Source organism: Argopecten irradians, chromosome 13, assembly GCF_041381155.1.
Source record: "Argopecten irradians isolate NY chromosome 13, Ai_NY, whole genome shotgun sequence".
Lineage (NCBI taxonomy): Eukaryota > Metazoa > Mollusca > Bivalvia > Pectinida > Pectinidae > Argopecten > Argopecten irradians.
In genome coordinates, this window is record NC_091146.1 from 25,951,040 (window position 1) to 25,972,797 (window position 21,758).

At 33.9% G+C, this 21,758-nt stretch overlaps 2 protein-coding genes across 2 annotated transcripts; both read right to left on the reverse strand.

The window, feature by feature from the left end:
- Window positions 1–8,011: 8,011 nt before the first annotated feature.
- LOC138306496 (neuronal acetylcholine receptor subunit alpha-7-like) lies at window positions 8,012–9,439 on the reverse strand. The gene has a single exon (XM_069246961.1). The coding sequence runs from the start codon at window positions 9,407–9,409 to the stop codon at window positions 8,201–8,203; it is 1,209 nt and encodes a 402-aa protein (XP_069103062.1). The 5' UTR covers window positions 9,410–9,439; the 3' UTR covers window positions 8,012–8,200.
- A 4,476-nt stretch (window positions 9,440–13,915) lies between these two features.
- LOC138306475 (neuronal acetylcholine receptor subunit alpha-7-like) lies at window positions 13,916–18,712 on the reverse strand. Its single transcript, XM_069246942.1, has 2 exons — window positions 18,659–18,712; window positions 13,916–15,256 (listed from the first exon to the last, which is right to left on the reverse strand). Exon 2 carries the CDS (start codon window positions 15,226–15,228, stop codon window positions 13,978–13,980), a length of 1,251 nt encoding a protein of 416 aa, XP_069103043.1. The 5' UTR covers window positions 15,229–15,256; window positions 18,659–18,712; the 3' UTR covers window positions 13,916–13,977.
- Between the last annotated feature and the right edge of the window lie 3,046 nt (window positions 18,713–21,758).

Here is a 21,758-nt window from a genome sequence, read left to right on the forward strand (position 1 = left end):
TTTTACCTTGACATGAGATTCATGACAAAAGACATGTAATTACATACAAGACATAAATACAAGACATGAATACAAGACATGAATACAAGTACAGCCTGATTACAAGACAATAATTACAAGACATGATTACAAGACATGAATACAAGACATAAATACAAGACATGAATACAAACATGTTATGGAAAGACATGATACAAGAAAGGTATTGATGACAATACAAGACATGAATAATACATCACAAGACATGATTACAAGACATGATTAATGTACAAACATTCAAGACATATAATGCACAAGTGACATACAAGACATTTTCTTGAACAAATACAAGACATGAATACAAGACATAAATACAAGACATGAATTACAAGACATGGATTACAAGAAATACAAGACATGAATACAAGACATAAATATACATACAAGACATGAATACAAGACCTGCATACAAGACATAGAAAACAAGACATGATTACAAGACCTGAAAACAAAGACCGATGAATTACCGGACAATGAAAACAACGCCAAGATCCCCTGCCTCCCAGTAAATCCACCACATCCCAGCTTCACACGTCGCCTGTAATACCGAGACATGCCAAAAGACATATACTAAAGCAAACAAGACAGAGTAATCCAGGACATGAATAAAAGGCCTAATACCAAAAGGACATTAATACGAAGCCATGAGTAACAAGACATTTTACTACAATACATAAAACACACTGACCATGAATACAAGACATGATACAAGTACATAAATACAAGACATGAGAACCAGACCAAGCTTAACAGGTAACATTCAAGACAATACAATCATACACGTCATAGGAATACAAGACATGATATACAAGACCTAAATACAAGACATGAGGACTACAAGACATGAATACAAGACATGATTACAAGACATGCAAATAAAGATGACATGATTACAAGACATGAAAAAAAAGACATGAAATAAAATACATGAATACAAGACATGATTACAATACCTGCAACATGACATGAACTACAAGACATGATTACCAGACTTGAATACATAGACATGAATACAAGCGATGAATAATACAAGACATGGAATACAAGACATGATTACAAGACATGGAATACAAGACATAAAATACAAGACTATGATACAATACATGAAACAATACATGAATACAGAGACAGTGATAACAAGACAAGTTGTAAGCAAGACATACATACGAGACATGAATACAAGACATGTATACAAGACCATAAATACAAGAAATGAATAGCAAGACATGAATGACAAGACACTGATTACAAGGAAAATTAATAAAGACATGCAATACAAGACATTAATAAAAGAATTAATACAAGACATATTACAATACATGAATACAAGACATAAAAACAAGACATGAATACAAGACAAGATTACAGGACATGAATACCCGACATGAATAAAAGACATGAATACAAGACATATTACAAGACATGAATACAAGACATAAATACAAGACATGATTACAAGCATGAATACAAACATGAATACAAGACATGAATCAAGAAGACAAGTGTGATTACAAGGACATGAATACCAGACATAGACATAAATACAAGACATGAATACAAGACATGATTACAAGACATGAATACAAGACATGAATACAAGACATGAAATAAATACAAGACATGAATACAAGACATAAATACAAGACATGAATACAAATAATCATACAAGACATGAATACATGACATATTACAAGACATGAATACAAGAATGAATACAAGACAAAATACAAGACATACAAGATGAATACAAAATTACAAGACAAATACAAGACATGTTACAAGCCATAAATTTACAAGACATATACAAGACATGAATACAAGACATGAATTAGACATAATACATGTCTTGGACATGAATACAAGACTCTGAGTTACAAACATTGATACAACAAACATTACAAGACATAAATTACAAGACATGAATACAAGACATAGAATACAAGACATGATTACAAGACAAGACATAAATACAAGACATGAATACAAGACATGAATACAAGACAATTCAAGACATGAATACAAGACATTTACAAGACATGAATACAAGACATCAATACAAGACTTGCATACAATTAGAATACAATACATTTTTCAAGACATGAATTGACATGTGTTTATAAAGATAACATCAATACATGTTTTACAAGACATATTACAAGACATGAATACAAAGACATGATTACAAGACATGAAATTTTCATACAAGACATCAAGGTGAATAATCCTAGTTATAAATACAATTTAATTGAATACAATCATGAAACAACAATTACAAGACATGAACTACAAGACATGTACAAAATTGCCACATGAATTACAACATTCCAATACATCATAAGCCATTTCAAGACATGAATACAAGACATGAATACAAATATTAATTCAAACATTCAATATTACAGAATACAAACAATACAAGTCATTATTATGAATACAAGACATGATACAAGACATTTACAAGACAAGGGAAAATACAAGACATCATACAAAAAATACAAATTATATAAACGTTGTACATGACATGAATACAAGACATAAATACAAGACATGCAAAGACATAGAATACTAGACATTACAAGACATGAATACAAGACATGAAATACAGATATGAAACAAGACATGAATTACACAACATGAAATTACATTCAATTACAAGTCATAAAGACATGAACAAGACGATATATTGAATACAAGACATTAATACAAGACATGAATACAAGTTTGAATAAAAATTCCCAGATTAAAGACATTATACCAAGACATGATGATTACAAGACATGAATAAAAGACATGTAATACAAGACATTACTGATTGAATACATGACATGAATACAAGACATCGAATACAAGACATCAATACATGTACAAAGCATATAGTCACATGATACACGACATGAATACAAGACATGGACATGACATAACACTGTAATATACAATGACATTTACAAGACTGAATATGACCATATACAGCAATACACAGACATATTACATAGCATGTTACAAGACATGAATACAAGCACTATATACAAGACATGACTACAAGACATGATTGAAGGGAATATCATCGATTATTGAATCACAGAATCTTTATTGACATGAATACAAGAAGTATTTACAAGACATGCATTATAACATTTTGACATGAATACAAGACATGTATACAAATCTAATGTGAACTTGAATACAAGACACGCAATACAAGACACAATAACATACATACTTCAAAGACATGTGGTACAAGGACATAAATACAAGAATCTCCATGGAATACAGATGTTGCTACCCCATAGAACACATGTTTATTTGTTATTATAATACAAAACATACAAATGATGAATTATTGACATATATACACGCCTTCACAATAACTAATCAATACATAGAATTCAATGATAATTACAAAACATCAAACAAGACATTCAAGACATCAATACAACAAGCACATAATACAAGACATAATTGAATTATATGATGCTCTTTTTTACAATACACCGTTAATACAAGACATTGAATCAATTACATGAATACTTTTTTCAAGATGAACATGCGATTACATATTAACTTTTGACACATTACCTACATTATGACGAATCAATTACATTACATGAATATGACCATACGAACAAATCAATAAATATACAATGCCCTCTACACGTTTGACATTTGTTTAAAAAATGTACAAGTAACATAATCATGAATTACAAGAATTACTGCATTGATATTATCTTTAAGTATTAACAATTACACATGTAAATACAAGAATGAATACAAGACATTATACCATATAGTTAATACAAGACATAATCCAAACATATTTAGATTTTTCAATACAATTACAGGACATGAATACAAGAATGAATACAAGACATATATACAAGACATGAAACTGTTTAAATACAAATTCCATACAAGACATGTTATACAATGTACATAATAAAATACATTGAAATATAATTTAACCAAAACATTAATACGTTAGACATATACTTTTACAATGAATAAAGACGTTACAAACACAAATTACGTTATTTAAGACTGTTTATTATACAAGACAAAACTTTTACAAGCATGATTACTCAAGACATGAGCGTTAAATACAAGAAATCTGTTTGAAAATGTGTTAATACTTTAGACTGAGAACGAAGTTAATATTAATACAAGACATAGGAATAATAATCTGTTTGACGATTGTTTTTAAGATATAAATAGTTTTAACGCGTTATTCATGTATGATTTTACATTCAATATAATCATCAACCTAAAGTTAAGGTTGCCTTTCATGATACTTTTACAAAATGTTATAAAATAAGGGGTTTAGTACCTATGGTTAACGCGTAGACCTTATTTTTTAAAAGAGTTAATTTTTTTTACATTAACGTTATATAATAATCTGTTTGACCTATAAAGTTAACGCGTAGCCCTATTCCATGATACTTTTTACATTAACGTTATATAATAATCTGTTTGACCTATAAAGTTAACGCGTAGCCCTATTCCATGATACTTTTACATTAATGTTATATAATAATCTGTTTGACCTATAAAGTTAACGCGTAGCCCTATTCCATGATACTTTTACATTAACGTTATATAATAATCTGTTTGATCTATAAAGTTAACGCGTAGCCCTATTCCATGATACTTTTTACATTAACGTTATATAATAATCTGTTTGACCTATAAAGTTAACGCGTAGCCCTATTCCATGATACTTTTACATTAACGTTATATAATAATCTGTTTGACCTATAAAGTTAACGCGTAGCCCTATTCCATGATACTTTTACATTAACGTTATATAATAATCTGTTTGACCTATAAAGTTAACGCGTAGCCCTATTCCATGATACTTTTACATTAACGTTATATAATAATCTGTTTGACCTATAAAGTTAACGCGTAGCCCTATTCCATGATACTTTTACATTAATGTTTATATAATAATCTGTTTGACCTATAAAGTTAACGCGTAGCCCTATTCCATGATACTTTTACATTAATGTTATATAATAATCTGTTTGACCTATAAAGTTAACGCGTAGCCCTATTCCATGATACTTTTACATTAACGTTATATAATAATCTGTTTGACCTATAAAGTTAACGCGTAGCCCTATTCCATGAACTTTTACATTAACGTTATATAATAATCTGTTTGACCTATAAAGTTAACGCGTAGCCCTATTCCATTCACTTTATAACTTTATATATATAATTGTTTGACCTATAAAGTTAACGCGTAGCCCTATTCCATGAACTTTTACATTAACGTTATATAATATAATCTGTTTGACCTATAAAGTTAACGCGTAGCCCTATTCCATGATACTTTTACATTAACGTTATATAATAATCTGTTTGACCTATAAAGTTAACGCGTAGCCCTATTCCATGACACTTTTACATTAACGTTATATAATAATCTGTTTGACCTATAAAGTTAACGCGTAGCCCTATTCCATGATACTTTTACATTAATGTTATATAATAATCTGTTTGATCTATAAAGTTAACGCGTAGCCCTATTCCATGATACTTTTACATTAATTTATATAATAATCTGTTTGATCTATAAAGTTAACGCGTAGCCCTATTCCATGACACTTTTACATTAACGTTATATAATAATCTGTTTGATCTATAAAGTTAACGCGTAGCCCTATTCCATGATACTTTAACATCAACTTTATATAATAATCTGCAACGCCTGCGTCACTACTCTAGCAAGCGAAGTCTTCGTTGGTAAGTTTAATGTTGAAATAATACATTCATATCACTTCACCTTCATTAATTGTCTTACGTTTTGATATAATGCTTTGATGTTTTCTTTGTTAGTGCAATGAGCATTTTGTGACACAAACGCATTTATAATGTAAACAACAATCCGATTAAAATACAGATCCTTATAACCACTCCGTTCAATAGTGGATCTGACAACATCCCATGAGAGGTCATGTTTGGATGACCTTTTCACCACATGTACTTAGATCAAATATATTTTTTACTCATTGCTACGTTAATTGATAAACGCTTTTTCGTCCCAGTATACATATACATTCAAATTTGTTGTGCTCTGTGGGCGAGATGACTACGTACACGTAAATAATTCGGATAGCTTTTGCAAACTATTTCGTCCCAAGTCAAGATTCTGGCAGCAGCAATTTGATTGGCCATTTTGCAAAGGTCACCAGAACGTAAACCCTAATGGGATGTTGTCAGATCCTCTTATCACACGTAGTGGTAATAAGGATCTGTAATTTAATCAGATTGTGTAAACATGTGTTAAATACTTTCGTCCTTTCGCCCAGGTATGGTACATATAACTTAACGTGTCGGCGATTATTAACCAAACCATGACCGTTATATACAGAATCAGTATTAAAGGTGTATAATCTCCGTAATGGCTTTTCACTTGTTTAAATGTTTATGCACCACAGTTTGATACTCATAGCTAAGACTATTATGTATCAGCACTAGGTCATATCTGTAATTTAATCAGATTGTGTAAACATGTGTTAAATACTAGTATCCCTTTTGTTATAAACAACCGTTATCTCGCGATTAATAGTGGTTTTTAGGTTACCAGTTCCGCTTTTCTCTCCGATAAAACTTTTATTTTGTTTTAAAATGTCTCATTATATAATAGTATGTCTTAGTGTTGTGGCGGCCTGCAGTATATTTATAGACTTTGGTGTGGCTCAACCAGGGGAAGTACGCAAGGCAAACATGCACCTCCAACGGACGAACGCACATCTGAAAGCCAAAAGTGATAACAGACAGAGATAACAATTCGCGAATTTACCTCGATTTTGGAACAGTGATAATAACCCCTGGAATATGGAGATGGTCATGGGCTGTCACAGTCCCCAAAAGCAGAAAGTGCCAACTTCTAGGCATTCCACAATCTACGGAGTCAGCTTATATTTATTGTTTAACCTTAGATAACAATTGCTACAAAATCAAGCACGAGCTCATGACGACATGCATAACAAGTCTACCCAAAGACCCTGCCATGTGTGTTCACCAACAACTTTAGATGAACTCCTTACAAATAAAGGTTTGACAATATGGTAGAAAGATGTGGAGAGATAAAGGTTTCGATAACATTGCAACACTATAAAAAGGGAAAGAATTCCACTATACAAGAAGACACAACCTGAATATACCGCAGTCTACCAAAAACACGTACCTCGCACTTCATACACGCTTCACATCGTATACATAAGAGACCGTCCTTACATGACTCTGGCTATTAATAGGGCGTTAATTAATCAAACAAACAAACATCAGATCTTTATGGAGTGGCATTAAGGAGCTGTATTGACAAGGCCGTGTAACACCTTTACACTAACGTATAAAAATAATTACCATTGTGATACTGATATCGTGAATTCTGATCCCAGACTGAAACCTTCCATATTCAAACATAACACATTTTTTGTGGCTGCTCAGCATGCTTGATATGCTCGAATTGTTTTAGTTTTACGTCCTATTAACAGCCAGTATCGTGTGAGGATTTGCCAGGTCTGATGGTGGATGAAAGCCGGAGTACACGGAGAAAAAGCACCGGCCGGCGGTCAGTACCTGACAATTGCCTCACAAGGAATTCGAACTCACGACCATGAGTTGGAGGGCTTGCGGTAATATGTCGGGCCATTTTAACCACTCGACCACCGCGACAGGTGCGAGTGGTATGACAGATTTGTCAGTATGAGGTGACATGTATCATTGTCTTCAGTGTTAATGAAACCTCACACACAAATCGAGTTTCAGGAAGTTATATGTATATAATATTATATCATAAAATGTTATTATTAAAATTATATAAATAATAACCAGTATAGAAGACTAAACTTTCGTTATGTATTTTTAATATTTTTGAAACACAACATTTATCACAAACTTACAAAATACATACTTATACACAAATACAGTTGAATTATTTACTGTAAACGTACTTATTTTAGCGGTAGTTTTATTTTAGCCCTTTTAGTTCGCTAATTCATATACAGTGCCAAATTGTCTAAAGGTATTTCCGGTATTGAATCACCGAATTGCCCTGACTTATATCCTCACGAATAAATCGTAATATACAGTTTTTTCGCACTTGCGCTGATATAACATTATGTTGAATTTTTTCCTGTCCGGGTTTGATTTTCCTTTAAGCATAATGAAAACAGAGAAACCAAATAGTGATTATCAAATTAAACAGAAAAGCTGTGGCAAACAATGAGTGGTCTATAAATCTCATAATGTCTCTGTGCTTGACACATAAACAGTCGGTATCTACTTCAGCGACAGGCTCTTTCGTTTCAATTGGTTCTTCAGCATCTTTAACTCTCCTTGCGTAAGAGCGCATTTTCAGTGATTTGAATTTACTACAAGACTGCGTTAGTCGCCTCAGCCATATTGGAAATTCACTAACGTCTTCGGTGGCTTCACATCGAAGTGTGAATATTGTTAGCAGGATCAGTACACTGCTGTAGATTAAACTAACCAACAAGAAGTAGGACATGCCCGCCATGTTTTCTGACACCTTGGGGAGATTATCTCCCATCAGTGTCATGTAGACGGCCAGAGACAGGAACATGGTGATGGTGTAGGATATCCGCTCCCCCGAGGAGGCAGGCAGGAGGAACACGAACGGGTTCAGGAAACATAACAACAAGATCGGTATTGTAAGCGATACGATGAAGTAGATATGTCTTCTAGTGATCTGGAGTGTGAAGTCGAGTGTTGTTGAGGGCGAGCCATAGCCCATATAGTCTGATACAGACGTCTGGGTGATGTCCCATTCTCCGTTCTGAGTGTAATACATCATAATGAAAGTAGTCCTAGAGAAGGTTAGTTTCACATTAGGTGTCTTTCCCCAGAGGACCAGTTGCATATGACACGACTGAGTGTCGACCGGGAACTTTGTCATGTCCACAGAACAAGTGGACCGCAGCAGCTTCCCGGGGTTATAGCCACAAACTCCTGATGAAGATATGGAGACGTCGAATTCATCACTTCCAAACTTACTTAACTCGTCTGCAGTGCTAATCAGATACACATTCGGTTTCCAAATTTTAGAAGAATTTAGTTGTATAAACTCTATACCGCCGTAATCACTAGAGTTCCACTGTAACCTGTAGTCGGTCCACACTAATGATATACTTGCACTTAAAGTGATTACGCCGGAGAGTTCATCAAAGTCGATAATAGAAAATAAAAGCATTGACGTATCGACGGATAGCGTGTCAGTGAAGTTGTACACGGGATATATATGTTTTGAGTAGTTTGTAAAGAGTGTGTCAGTCAGTCTAATCCAATCGTCCATTGTACCGGAACGTCCTGGTACAACTTGACCTCTTACACAAAAGAACACCATTGAGAGAATCCTCAATCCTGCCTGAATATTCATGGTGTGACCTGCAAGTAAAATAACATCTAAAAAATTCTTACATTTTGATGATGTTTGTTTGCCCGCACACGGTCGATATAACTGTAGTGAATAATGACGAATAATTTTCAACCAAAATGTTAAAAACTTCAAAGAACTTTACATGTTTTAAATAGTAAGGCAGAAGTTTCTCTTCACTGACGTCTTGTTTTTCAATTGACATTGTGATATGACCACTGTAAAAGTGGACATTTTCGCGAGGGAGGAATTTACACTAATTACGCAAAGGCCCCATGATCGCGAACATTTTTCCCCCGCGCGTAATATTTTGTACATGTATGAACTTTGTTGTTAAATGTCTAAAAGTGTATCAATCGCAAAAATAACAACACCGCGAAAGCTGCATGCATATCGCGAAAGTAAGATCGCGCGAAAATATGCCCTTTAGCAGTATTCAATGCAAAGCCAACTTTCCATGAAATACAAATTCTGCAAAAGGACCCACTATTATACATATTAAGTCTTGATATGAGGTTTTTAATTTATTTTTATAGTGGGTCGTTGTTTCACGATTTCACGGAACTTTATTTTATAATATTTAATAAACTTTGTTCGGCGAAATAATGATGGAACAATCTTGTTAGTACCTCGGGGTTATCAACATTTTGTGACCCTCGGGGAAAATGTCCCTATCTTCATGTCCACATATGAAAGAGGCCTGTAATATTTTATTATAAAAAGATTCATGATAATTATATTAATTTAAAGAAAAAATTCGTGTTAATATTGAATCATTAATGATTTATGTCAAAATTGAATCATTAATGATTTATGTCAATATTGAATCATAAAAAATAATGTCAATATATTAAATCATAAAAAAAAATTCATGTCAATATGGAAACAAAGAGATGCAAGCAAGTAATTGCGACGGTGTATGTACATTATATTTAAGTATTGGATTTTGACAAACAGATATTTGTTCGATGTACGTTACTAGAAATGTCACTAGTTCGGAGTATGCAAATTAAGTTCTATTTCCTAACAAACAGATTTCTGTTGTATACAAATGAAATATAACTTGAACCATTAAAGAAAGACAAATATGATTTCAGACTCACCTTTCTATTGTTGAAATTAGCATGGATTTTTTCCCCAGCAAGTTCTTGTTATATATCTCAAATGACTAGATATATTTAAAAAGCCTCTTAAGAAGTTGATGAACATTAATGTTTCATCATATCTCACGTGTTTTCCTAACATACCTTTCGGGGTTAACTCAAGATGAATACTGTGTTAACCAATGAACGTGTCGATAACATATTTTTCAATCAATGAGAAACCTTTTAACATACATGATATTTCCGTTGTTGATTTAAGTCGTCAAATAGATGTAGCCTATAGCTATCTATGAGATACTGACTGTTGTTCTGTTCATCTGGTGACTGCAATTGATTACAATTACAGATGTTCTATGTTGGAACCATCAACGGGAATGACAAACAATGATGTATGTTTACAATGTGCTAGACAAAGACAACAATACAACCATTGATGGCGTTTTTTAGTATGAATAATGATGTTTTGAAAGTCAAACAACCCGCAGACATTAAACGCAAAAACACTCACCGATAATACATCAAACAATGATAGAAATAGATTATATAAGGGCGCTATGTCAATACGAATATAGATTTTTCCGGAGACTCATAGACATGAATTTGGAGAATATGGTTTTTTATACCTGAATCAATTACTGTATAGTTGCTACTATTAGCGGGGTGTTATTTTCGCTAAATTCGCAGATCTGACCAAAATCGCGAAAAATTAATACCTCGCGAAATTTTTCAAAATTATGGTCACTTATTGTAGCCTGTTGTAAGAACGGGACATTAAAAGGCAAGAAAGATAATTTGTGAAAATAAAACCCCGCGGATAAGTTCAAAACATTAAATCGCGGAATTTTACACCCGCAAAAATGAACAGCTATTCAAAGCAAGGCATGCCGTCTTTAATTAAGGGGAGAAAATTATATTGTGTTAATTAAAAATTAATGAAGTTTATTAATTAACAAATAGCAAACAAAATTAACATTGGCGAAATATTTTTTTTGTTGTGGAATAAAAGCCACCAAAGCTAATATTTTTGTTTAAACTAATTGAGGAATATTATCTAATTTACATATTGCAAACGAAATATCATGTGATATTTCATCCTCGACACTCCAGGGGTTCCAATCACTTACGTTCTAAACCCCCCGGACTATCCCATAGTAAAATTGGAGGCAGCAGAACAGAACATGTAATTTAGTCATTTGATGTACATCAAAAGAGCCTTATAACGGTATACCGTGGTTGGTTGTGTGGCTTAGATGTTGGGCGTCGCTCTCTCTGGTCTTCAAAAGAAATATTTACAGGCCTGTGATTGGTCCAGCTGATTTCCGCTGTGGTGATTCTAATTTTACTAGGATATAGTCCAGGGCTGTAGAGATCATAAGTGATCGGATGGTAATATTTGTTAATATAACTAAATGGAGATTGTCAATTAACTTACATGTAAAGAAAAAATGTTATCCAACTCTCGACACTCTAGGGGTTATTATCACTGACGTTACATCCACCCCTGAACTATTTTATTGTAAAAGTTAAGACAACAGAAACACAGGCACTTTAGTCCTTTGATATACAATTACAGATGTTTTATGTTGGAACTATAAACGGGATTGACAAACAATGGTATGTGTGTTTAATGTGTGTGAGAGAGATAACAATATCACCATTAAGGCCGTTTTTAGTGTGAATAATGATGTTTTGAAAGTCAAACAACCCGATGACATAAAATACAATAACAGTTCCCCGTAACACAGACATACCGATAATACATTAAACAATGATCGAAATAGATTATATTAGGTCGCTATGTCGATTCATAGAAATGGATGTCGAGAAAATGGTCATGGGTTAGATCTGCCTTTTATACCTTCATCAATTACTGTATAGTTACTAATATTCGCTGTTTTTTATTTCGCTAAATTCGCGGGTCCATCAGAAATCGCGGAAAAAAATCCTCGCGAGATTTATCAAATCTTGGTTTTACATATTATAGCCTGTCATAAGAATGCGAAAGATAATTGTGTGTTATTCGGCACAGCAGGTTACATTTATATTGAAATTTACACGAAATAACATATACGTAGCATGTGCTCAATTATTATTATGCTCTCATAACTTGAACAGCATCAAAAACTATTCATTTTACATCTTATATTTATTTTGTGTATGAGTCCAGATTTTTTCCTTTTTGAATTCAGCTACCCTGCTGTCTCATACTGACTACCTTCACTTGTTAAGCCTCCTCATCTATCGATCTGAACTCTGTCTGGGTCATGTCCCTGCGGGTCCGCTTGTTCGCACTTTGTTATCTTAGCCTCGTGATGGTTCCTGGGCCAAGATGTCCTGATGCCACTGTTCCAGTAATATTCCCATGCCGTAGTCTTCCTCCATGACTTCTTTTGTCCGTGTAACACTCTTGTGTGTCTGACCTTGCTGTCCGCGCTGTCCCTCAGTATGGTCACTTTTGTTACCGTGAACTCCATGTTACCGATTCAGTGGAAGTGGGAGATTGGTTTTTGATCTGCACAAGCTTCGAAGAGGGTATACACTGATCATTTTTTTTCCATTGTCGCTACCGCTGTGAGTGATACTCCGGAGACAAGCAATTGCCACAAGTGTCTTCGTAGTATGCCGTACTGGTAAATCCAGGCCTTGAACATTCCAGGGAATTCACTATGACCATATTCTGCCTTCCAATCCTCTTTTTATATAATAGTTCTTGAGCCGATAAGTGTCCATTGACTCAAAGGCAGGCCTACGTAAATGATGAGAGAACTGTGAAACAATTCTGACTACAATGCCCACCAATATCATATCAAAATAACGTCATATAATTGTGTACATTCTTAACTCGTCCACGTGTTTGTTTGTGATAAGATGTTGAGGTAAAACAATCATCTAGAAGATGAAAAATCGATTTTGAGAAAAACCAGCTAACGTTTCAATGATGGAATCAGTAACGTCATATAAGTCATTTTGGCTTGATTAGCATATTCTGCAATTGCATTTTCTGACCTTGTCGGTATACAAGATGTATTTGATAGCGTAACGTCATAATTTTTAGAAAAAAACTGACTTATTTTGTGCTCATAAAGAAATGACGTAATAATAGATACCTATTCGCAAGAGAGATAACTCTGTAATATGATAGATGGAATAGAGTGGCAATTTATCGAAATATACACAATCGTATTCTCTTCCTGAGGGTATCAAGCCATGGTGACTCTGATACACAGCTAAAAAAGTAACGAATCATATGTTTACATAAAATATAACTTAACTGTGTAAAAATGATATTTATAATGATATTTTATTTCATTTAATCACAATGAGGTTTTTTTTTTCCAAAATTTGATTATATAGATATACATTTGACCATCGATACTCCGGAAAACGATATTCCGAAAACATCACACCTCATTGTACACACTTTCCTTATACAATTCAGCCATGGTGAATAGCAAGAAACCAAACTGCAACTATGAAAATAGACACAAGGGACAAAAAGAATAAAGTGTGATCTATGCATCGCATAATGTCCTGATGTGTAACGCTTAAACATTTTACATCCGGGTCATTCTCTTCTCCATCGACAGGTGATTCTTTTTCTTTCGCCTTCCCACCAACATCTGTCGACTTGGAGTAAGCACGAACGTCATTTGATAACAGTCTTCCTCTACATCGCGTTAGAAGTCGCAGCCATTTTGGAAATTCGCTGACGTTTTGTGTAGCTTCCCATTGAAGTGTGAATATTGTTAGCAGGATCAGTACACTGCTGTAGATCAAACATATCAACAAGAAGTAGGACATGCCCGCCATGTTTTCTGATACCTTGGGGAGATTATCTCCCATCAGTGTCATGTAGACGGCCAGAGACAGGAACATGGTGATGGTGTAGGATATCCGCTCCCCCGAGGAGGCAGGCAGGAGGAATACGAATGGGTTCAGGAAACATAACAACAAGATCGGTATTGTAAGAGATACGATGAAGTAGAGATGCCTTCTGGTGATCTGTAATGTGAAATCCAGAGTTCTTGAAGGTGAACCATAGCCCATGTAGTCGGATACCGAAGTTTTATCAATGTCCCATTCACCGTTAGGTGTGTAAAAGGTTAGAAACATATCCGGTTTAGTGTAGGTTAGCTTCAGGTTTAAATAACTTCCCCAAAGCATAACTAAGATGTGACAAAATTGCGTATCAACGGGAAATCTCTTCATGTCTACAGAACATGTGGACTTCATCAACTTCCCGGGGGCGAATTCTACGTATCCAGAATTTCTAATTGTAACGTCGAACTCGTCATCACCGAAATGACGTAAGTCATCAGCCGCTGAAAGCATGTAAACTTTCGGTTTCCAGACTTTAGATGCGTTCAGATGAATATGGTTTATCCCACCGTAATCATCCGGATTCCAACGTAACCGGTAATCATTCCATACCATGGCCAAGCCGCCACTAAGGGTGATAACTCCGGATACCTCATCGAAATCGAGCACAGATAGTAAGAACATCGAAGTATCGATGTGAAGTACGTCACTGAAATTGTAGACGGGGTAGATGTCTTTGCTGTAGTTTGAAAACAGCGTGTCTCTCAGTCTTAGCCAGTCGTCCATTGTTCCGTTACCACTTCCCACGACGAACTGGCCAGCCGTGTTTATCAGAAAGAAGATTGACATTGCTCGGAAACGATTCATCGTTATCAATGGTGTATGAGAAATATACCTGTAAATAATGATGTGAGATGTCATAAATTTATTGCAGTTTAATCATCGGAGACAGTTGTAAATATTTCTTTCTAGGTCCTCAAATTAAATGTTCTTGACCAAAGCAGTGAGATTGAAAATGAACAAGTATGATAAAATAGTGGTGCAGATAAGTGCATATTTCGTGCACATTATGATAAAAGCATGAAACTTGGCACAAAAAAAAACATATGCCCTTAATCCTTCTCAAACAATGTTTAAATGATTGAATGCATTATTGACTTTATTGTTTTTTAAAGATATTATTTATCGACATTTTCTGATGATGTCAATGGCGGCCATTTCTCAAGATGGCCGCCAACATTAATTAAAACCCCGTAATAGATTGATTTTTAGAGGATTTATTCATTTTTTAAACTTAAATGAAACGATAATGATACTAAAATATTGAAAATGAATTAATAACACTTAAGTTTCTAAAAAAAAAAATTACAGACATTAATACGCCATCACTGGCGGCCATTTTTCAAGATGGCCGCCAAAAACATTTGAAAACCCCATTTCAAATTAATTGTAAAACCCCATTTCAGATTTATTGTAACCTTCTTCTGAATTTTTTCGCCCTTAAACCTTCTCCACCAACGTTTAAATGACTGAATGAATTTTTGTCTTTATTATTTTTTTAAATGTAGTATTAAGCGTCATTTTCTGATGACGATAACGGCGGCCATTTTCCAAGATGGCCACCAACATCGATTAAAACCCCGTACTAGATGGATTTTTTTTAGAGGATTTACTCATTTTTAAACATTTGTTCCTCCACAAATGATACTAAAATGATACTTAAATGTTGAAAATGAATTAATAAACATTTTGTTTCTAAATAAAAAGAATTTACAGGCATAAATACGCCGTCACTGGCGGCTATTTTCCAAGATGGCCACCAAAAACACTTGAATAGCCCATTTCAGATTGTAAAAGCCTTTTTTTCTCCGTTTCATCATTGATCCTTCTCAAACAATGTTTATATGATTAAATTAGTTATTGACTTTATTATTTAAAAGGTAGTATTTAGCGACAATTTCTGATGACCCCAATGGAAGCAATTTTCCAAGATGGCCGCCAACATTGATTTAAACCCCTTGATTGATTTTTAGAGAATTTTCAGATTTTTTTCTTACTGAAATGTTAAAAATAAATGTTTTTATCAATATAAATATAATTTAAAGACGTTAATATGAGCTCAATAAACACCATGACTGCCACATTCTACTGTTACAGATTAATTCTTGGTCATTTTCCTCAACTTTTGAAACTTCTCAAACACGTTTTGCAGATTGGCCATATAAAAAAACAATTATTAGGGCTTCGGGTGAAAGACCTATTGGTGTTTTTATTCTTCTGCATCTAAAAATGCATAAATTTAAACGATCTCCGAAATGGTAAAATAATGTAAATGAACGTGTCACCATTGTGTATGGCATGAGTTGAAGGCGTGATAGCAGCCATTTTATCTTGGTCAAAAATTCAATATGGCCGCTCTGAACTCACTTCCTGTTTTTAACTTAGGGCAACTTCTGGTTGGAAATAATGGTCAAATTTCTAAAGTGGAATTCTTCGAAAAATTAATTAAAAATCTTCTTTGTCAAGTTCTGGAACGCCAATATACCTGTTATTGCATGACGAGCAATAATAATAATATAAAGAACTACTAAGTTTGACCTTCATTCAATGTGACTAGTCCCAACACACCTACAACTTTCAAATGGCATTTTGTCAAGTTCTGGAATGTCTAGAGATCTGATAGGGAGTCTACAGCATGCTGAAATAAATGAAGGTCTACTACAAATTATTTTGTTAATATGAATGACCTTGACCTTTGTTTAAGGTCACATATGCTTTGGCATAACCTTAAATCTTTAAACCACTTCTTGTCAAGTTCTGGAAAGCCTAGAGAAATGTTATTGGGCCTGTAACATGCTGATATAATGGGCTACCAGGATTCTTAATATGGATGACCTTGACCTATTTGTCATTTTTAAATTTCAGACTTCAGTCTTCAATTCTCTTAATTTGATGCCCAAATTGTTTGTGATTTCTACGTAGATAACTAGGTACTACATTTGAATGTGATTGTATCAACAAACCTTGATAGCATTAGTATAAAGCTTAGCATGATAAAAAATAGATGGTTATGATTATTTTGAAAATAATGTATGTTTTCATCTTTAAACTGTCAACCTAATACTGTACCAGAGTTTCATAGTGTACATTCATGTACATGTATGTGCCTTTAAACAGATCATATGCTTTGGCATGTATTTCTAGGTCGAATGTCGAATCATAAATAAAGGATTAAAAAACATTCAAAGTACATAGTCAATGCTCTCTATTGGAAGAAAAATCAATGCAAGCAATTATACTTGAGGTCAACTTGTTATAGAATTTGTTTTAGGTAACAGAAAAATTTGTGTTTGCATTCCATTAGAATACAATCTGATTAAAATACAGATCCTTTTAACAACTCCGTTGACACCATCCCTTAAGGGGTCATGTTCAAATGACCTTATACCATCTGTACTTTAAATCAAATGCATTTCAGTAACTTGGTACATTGATTAATAACGCTTTTTCGTTCCATTAAACATACAACGGACAATTAGCTTTGTTAAGCTCTTTGGGCGAGATGACTACTTGTACATACACGAAAAAATAATTGTGACAGCTTTTTCAAACAGTTTCGTCTCCAGTCAAGATTCTGGCAGGCGAGATGACTACGCGCATATACACGAAAAAAATAATTATGACAGTTTTTTCAAACAATGTCGTCTCCAGTCAAGATTCTTATTCTTATTATTGATCTAAATTGAGGTTTTTGAAAAAAAATAGCCGCCATCTTGGAAAATGGCCGCCAGTGACGTCATAAGGCTAATTCGCGATGGCCCAGAGGCCAAAAAGAAAAAGTTTTCTTTTGGCCTAAACTTCATTTGTGCCAAGTTTCATGCTTTTATCATAATGTGCACAATTTGGCCATATTTCTGCACTTATCTGCTCCACTAAAATAATCGATCGTCAGTCGACCACCAAACCAATTATAACTAATTAAAAAAGCAAAAAGAACAAAAAAACTAAAACAAAAAGAAAAAACAGAAAATTTATGAAACATACCAGGTGTGCTGTTATTTGACAATTAACAGAAATGCGACAGAAAATGTTACAATACTGAACGCTCTTGTTCTCTGCTGTGATGTGGTCTTTCAACAATTTTCTTAAATAATTGTAAATTTTTGATTATATATCTTTTTTCGTTCGTAATTTTTAAAAAGCCCCTCCTGATTCATAAGTATGAAAAACACTGCACATATAACTTTTAAAAAATGTTCCAATTTGGCTAGCGTTATGCTATGTACTTAGTACTTACCCCTGCTGAAAAATCTTTGTTCTATTCCTACATTCTGTGATAACTGATGCTACACCAACTATGCGGGATACACTATACCATTTTCAACGTTATCGCTGCTTTTAAGTTGAACAATTGGCCTTTACAGTATTATAATATCAGCAAACAAGCTATCACTGGGGTGGTTTTTCTAATGACAAAGTAACAGTAAACCTATTAACAATGGCGATTCATCAGTTTTGTCATTTATATGACTACAAATGCATTAATTTCCAATCATCATGGTCCACCGACTACAAAGCCACCACTTATATTGAATTTATTTTGATGTTACAATGTATTGCATGGAAACTATGACCACAACAACACAAAAGGCTTTGGTTTCAGTTCGACCTACAAGCAATCAATGTGAAAATATGAGTTTTCATAACGAAAATTATGAAACAATAGGTTTGACGGACCAAAAATCGATAGAGCCCCCAATAGCCGTGTAAATAAAACATCTGTATAGATTGTAAAAGGGCATTAATGATAAAAAAGAGACGTACTTTGGACATTTATAGTGTTACATTAACTAGAATCGATCAATTTAAATGCCGTAGCCGCCAAAACATACAGACATTCACACACTCTAAATATTTTGTCATATTGTTATATACTTTCATTTTCACTGCACAGTACCTATATGTTGGTACTAAACCCAATGTATGATAATTTCCAGTTTTGGCCTTTATTGACATGTTCGATTGGCCAAAAAACAAGAGGATGTTGTTACACTGAACTTTGATATGTGACTTGTCTTCGACGCTATCGCAATGAAATAAATGTGCTAATAAAAAGTACATTTGGTCCATTTTGTGCATTCAATGATTCAGCGTTTTCATGAGTATAAATTATCCAACAAGAGTATCAACAATAGCATGAATAAAGAAATTGACTCTCTATTAAAACTCCGTTTTCTTGCAAAATTATCAAAAGTGCTCTAACATTTAATCGCAGCGTAGTAGGAACATCACCAAAGACACAGCTGTGTTTGGCAAAAATACAGTAGGTGTTTGCATAAAGACATGACGAATTTATAATTTCTTATTAACTTACAAGCTGCAATATTAATTAATTCGATTTCAGTGTTATTTTTTAGAAAAATTAGCACTTTAAGAACGCTTTAAAATCATCAAAAATTCACCGTACAGTTCATCTCATCCATTCTTAATCATATATATTTAAGCCCGGGGGACCCCCTGAGCCCCCTCCCCCCTCCCCCCCCCCCCCCAAAAAAAAAACAACAACAAAAAAACAAAACAAAAAACCGCGCCTTCGGTACTCGGACTACAATATCCATGCACGTTGATTTCCTGATAGCGATGCCACTTGCCACAAATAAAGCTTATTACAGATTCATACATATTCACTTACTCTCTTTCAGTTGGGGAAGGAGGGGCAACTAGAAAATAAATCGAAAGTGTAAAGATTTAGAAAATCATTGTATAAGGTCCCAGTGTTATTTGAAGTACAACCGTAGATCAGTTCTTCGACACAAACAATAACTAGTTAATCTTATATATGTGCATGTTTTCTTTTTATGTTATATCTTCTTGGAAGTGGAAACAAGTCTAAGTATACTAATATTAGAACTCGGAGAAAAATATTTATCTTTGATTTTTTATTAAGTGTCCGGTATCCTGGATAGGTTTTTAATTTGCGATCGAAAGATGAAGGGCTTATGACACAAAATGAAATCAAGTACCATACTTATTTAACCGCTAAATCATCGCGGCAAGATTTTAAGTTTCTGTGATTAGTTAAGGGACATCCCTCTGTTTAAAACACTTCGGAGAGAATTGGATTTCTAAACATAAAATAAATACAACATTAACTGCACATATTAAATAATTCATATCAGTAATAAAACCATTACTAAACGTTGCAGAAATAGAAGTTACTTTTAACAGCATCGCTTCTCACATTATTTTTTCTTAATAAATTACAGATTGAGTTCACGAATTTTGAGCACTTAAATTAGTATAACATATAAAACCACAAATAGACCTGAGTATTGATTATCATTTGTTCAGAAAATTAATCGTTTTTCCCTTTGTTTTATCTAGAATAACCGGATAAGATGTTGCGTCATATGATAATCTTAATAAACTTTGATTAATTAGTTTACATTTTACTTTTCCCACAGATAAGATATTTCCTTTAAATTCATATTAAACTAAAAGACGTTTTTGGTTTTATATTGGTTTCAAGACTGATCCTTAGGCGGCAAAGACAATATGCTCGTCAGCAGTCAGCGGACATTATGAAATTTTACAATGAAAAGTAAACAAAGTCCGATCTCTATTTATTTGCCAATGTTAATTTTGTTTGCTATTTGTTATTTAATAAACTTAAGTTTTAATCGACACAGTATAATTTTTCACGTATTTACAATTGTTGTTTTGTATTATGGAACAGACCTTGAATTTTATTTATGTCAATTGTGATTAGGGTGAAAACACATTTAAAATTGACATTATCTACTGTTTATTATTTTACGTAACACTTCAATGTGTGGCTTTGTTTACAGCAGTGTTATGTAAGGTACTACCCAAACATCCACGTGAACCTGAGTTCACCTGAAGGACCATACACAACAGTAGATTCGGGCAAATTGGTTGTGTTTCGGGCATATTCTGATATTGAAATATCAAGGTGTGCCTTCATCAGTGATCCCACCTAGTATTTTATATTGTTTCAATATGTTTAGTATTGTTGTTTGCCTTTGTGTAGCTACTGTGACCGGTTTCCGCGGACCAGTAGTGTACTGTAGACTATAAATCATGCAACACGATCTCATAGTTTATATACCAAGACCGATGTCCCCTCAGTATTATGTTGATCGTGTGCGCGCGAATCAATCGCAAAATGTGTTTTTAGTTCAAGCATTTCGCTCGTATGTTGTGCGAACGTGATGGTTCGTCTTATTATACATGTATAGTTGCATTATGCATGTATATTGTAGCATGCAGTGCATTTCAACTTATTAGCTAGTCTGAAATGCGATCATGAGAAACAGTTCATGAGTAATTGGAAGGACATTAATAGGTATGTGCCTGGTGTTTAGGCTCCTCCTACA

Bases quoted from the DNA above. Each gene is read 5' to 3' on its own strand.
- LOC138306496 (XM_069246961.1), bottom strand. From the start codon at position 9,409: ATGGTGTTCTTTTGTGTAAGAGGTCAAGTTGTACCAGGACGTTCCGGT.
- LOC138306475 (XM_069246942.1), bottom strand. From the start codon at position 15,228: ATGAATCGTTTCCGAGCAATGTCAATCTTCTTTCTGATAAACACGGCT.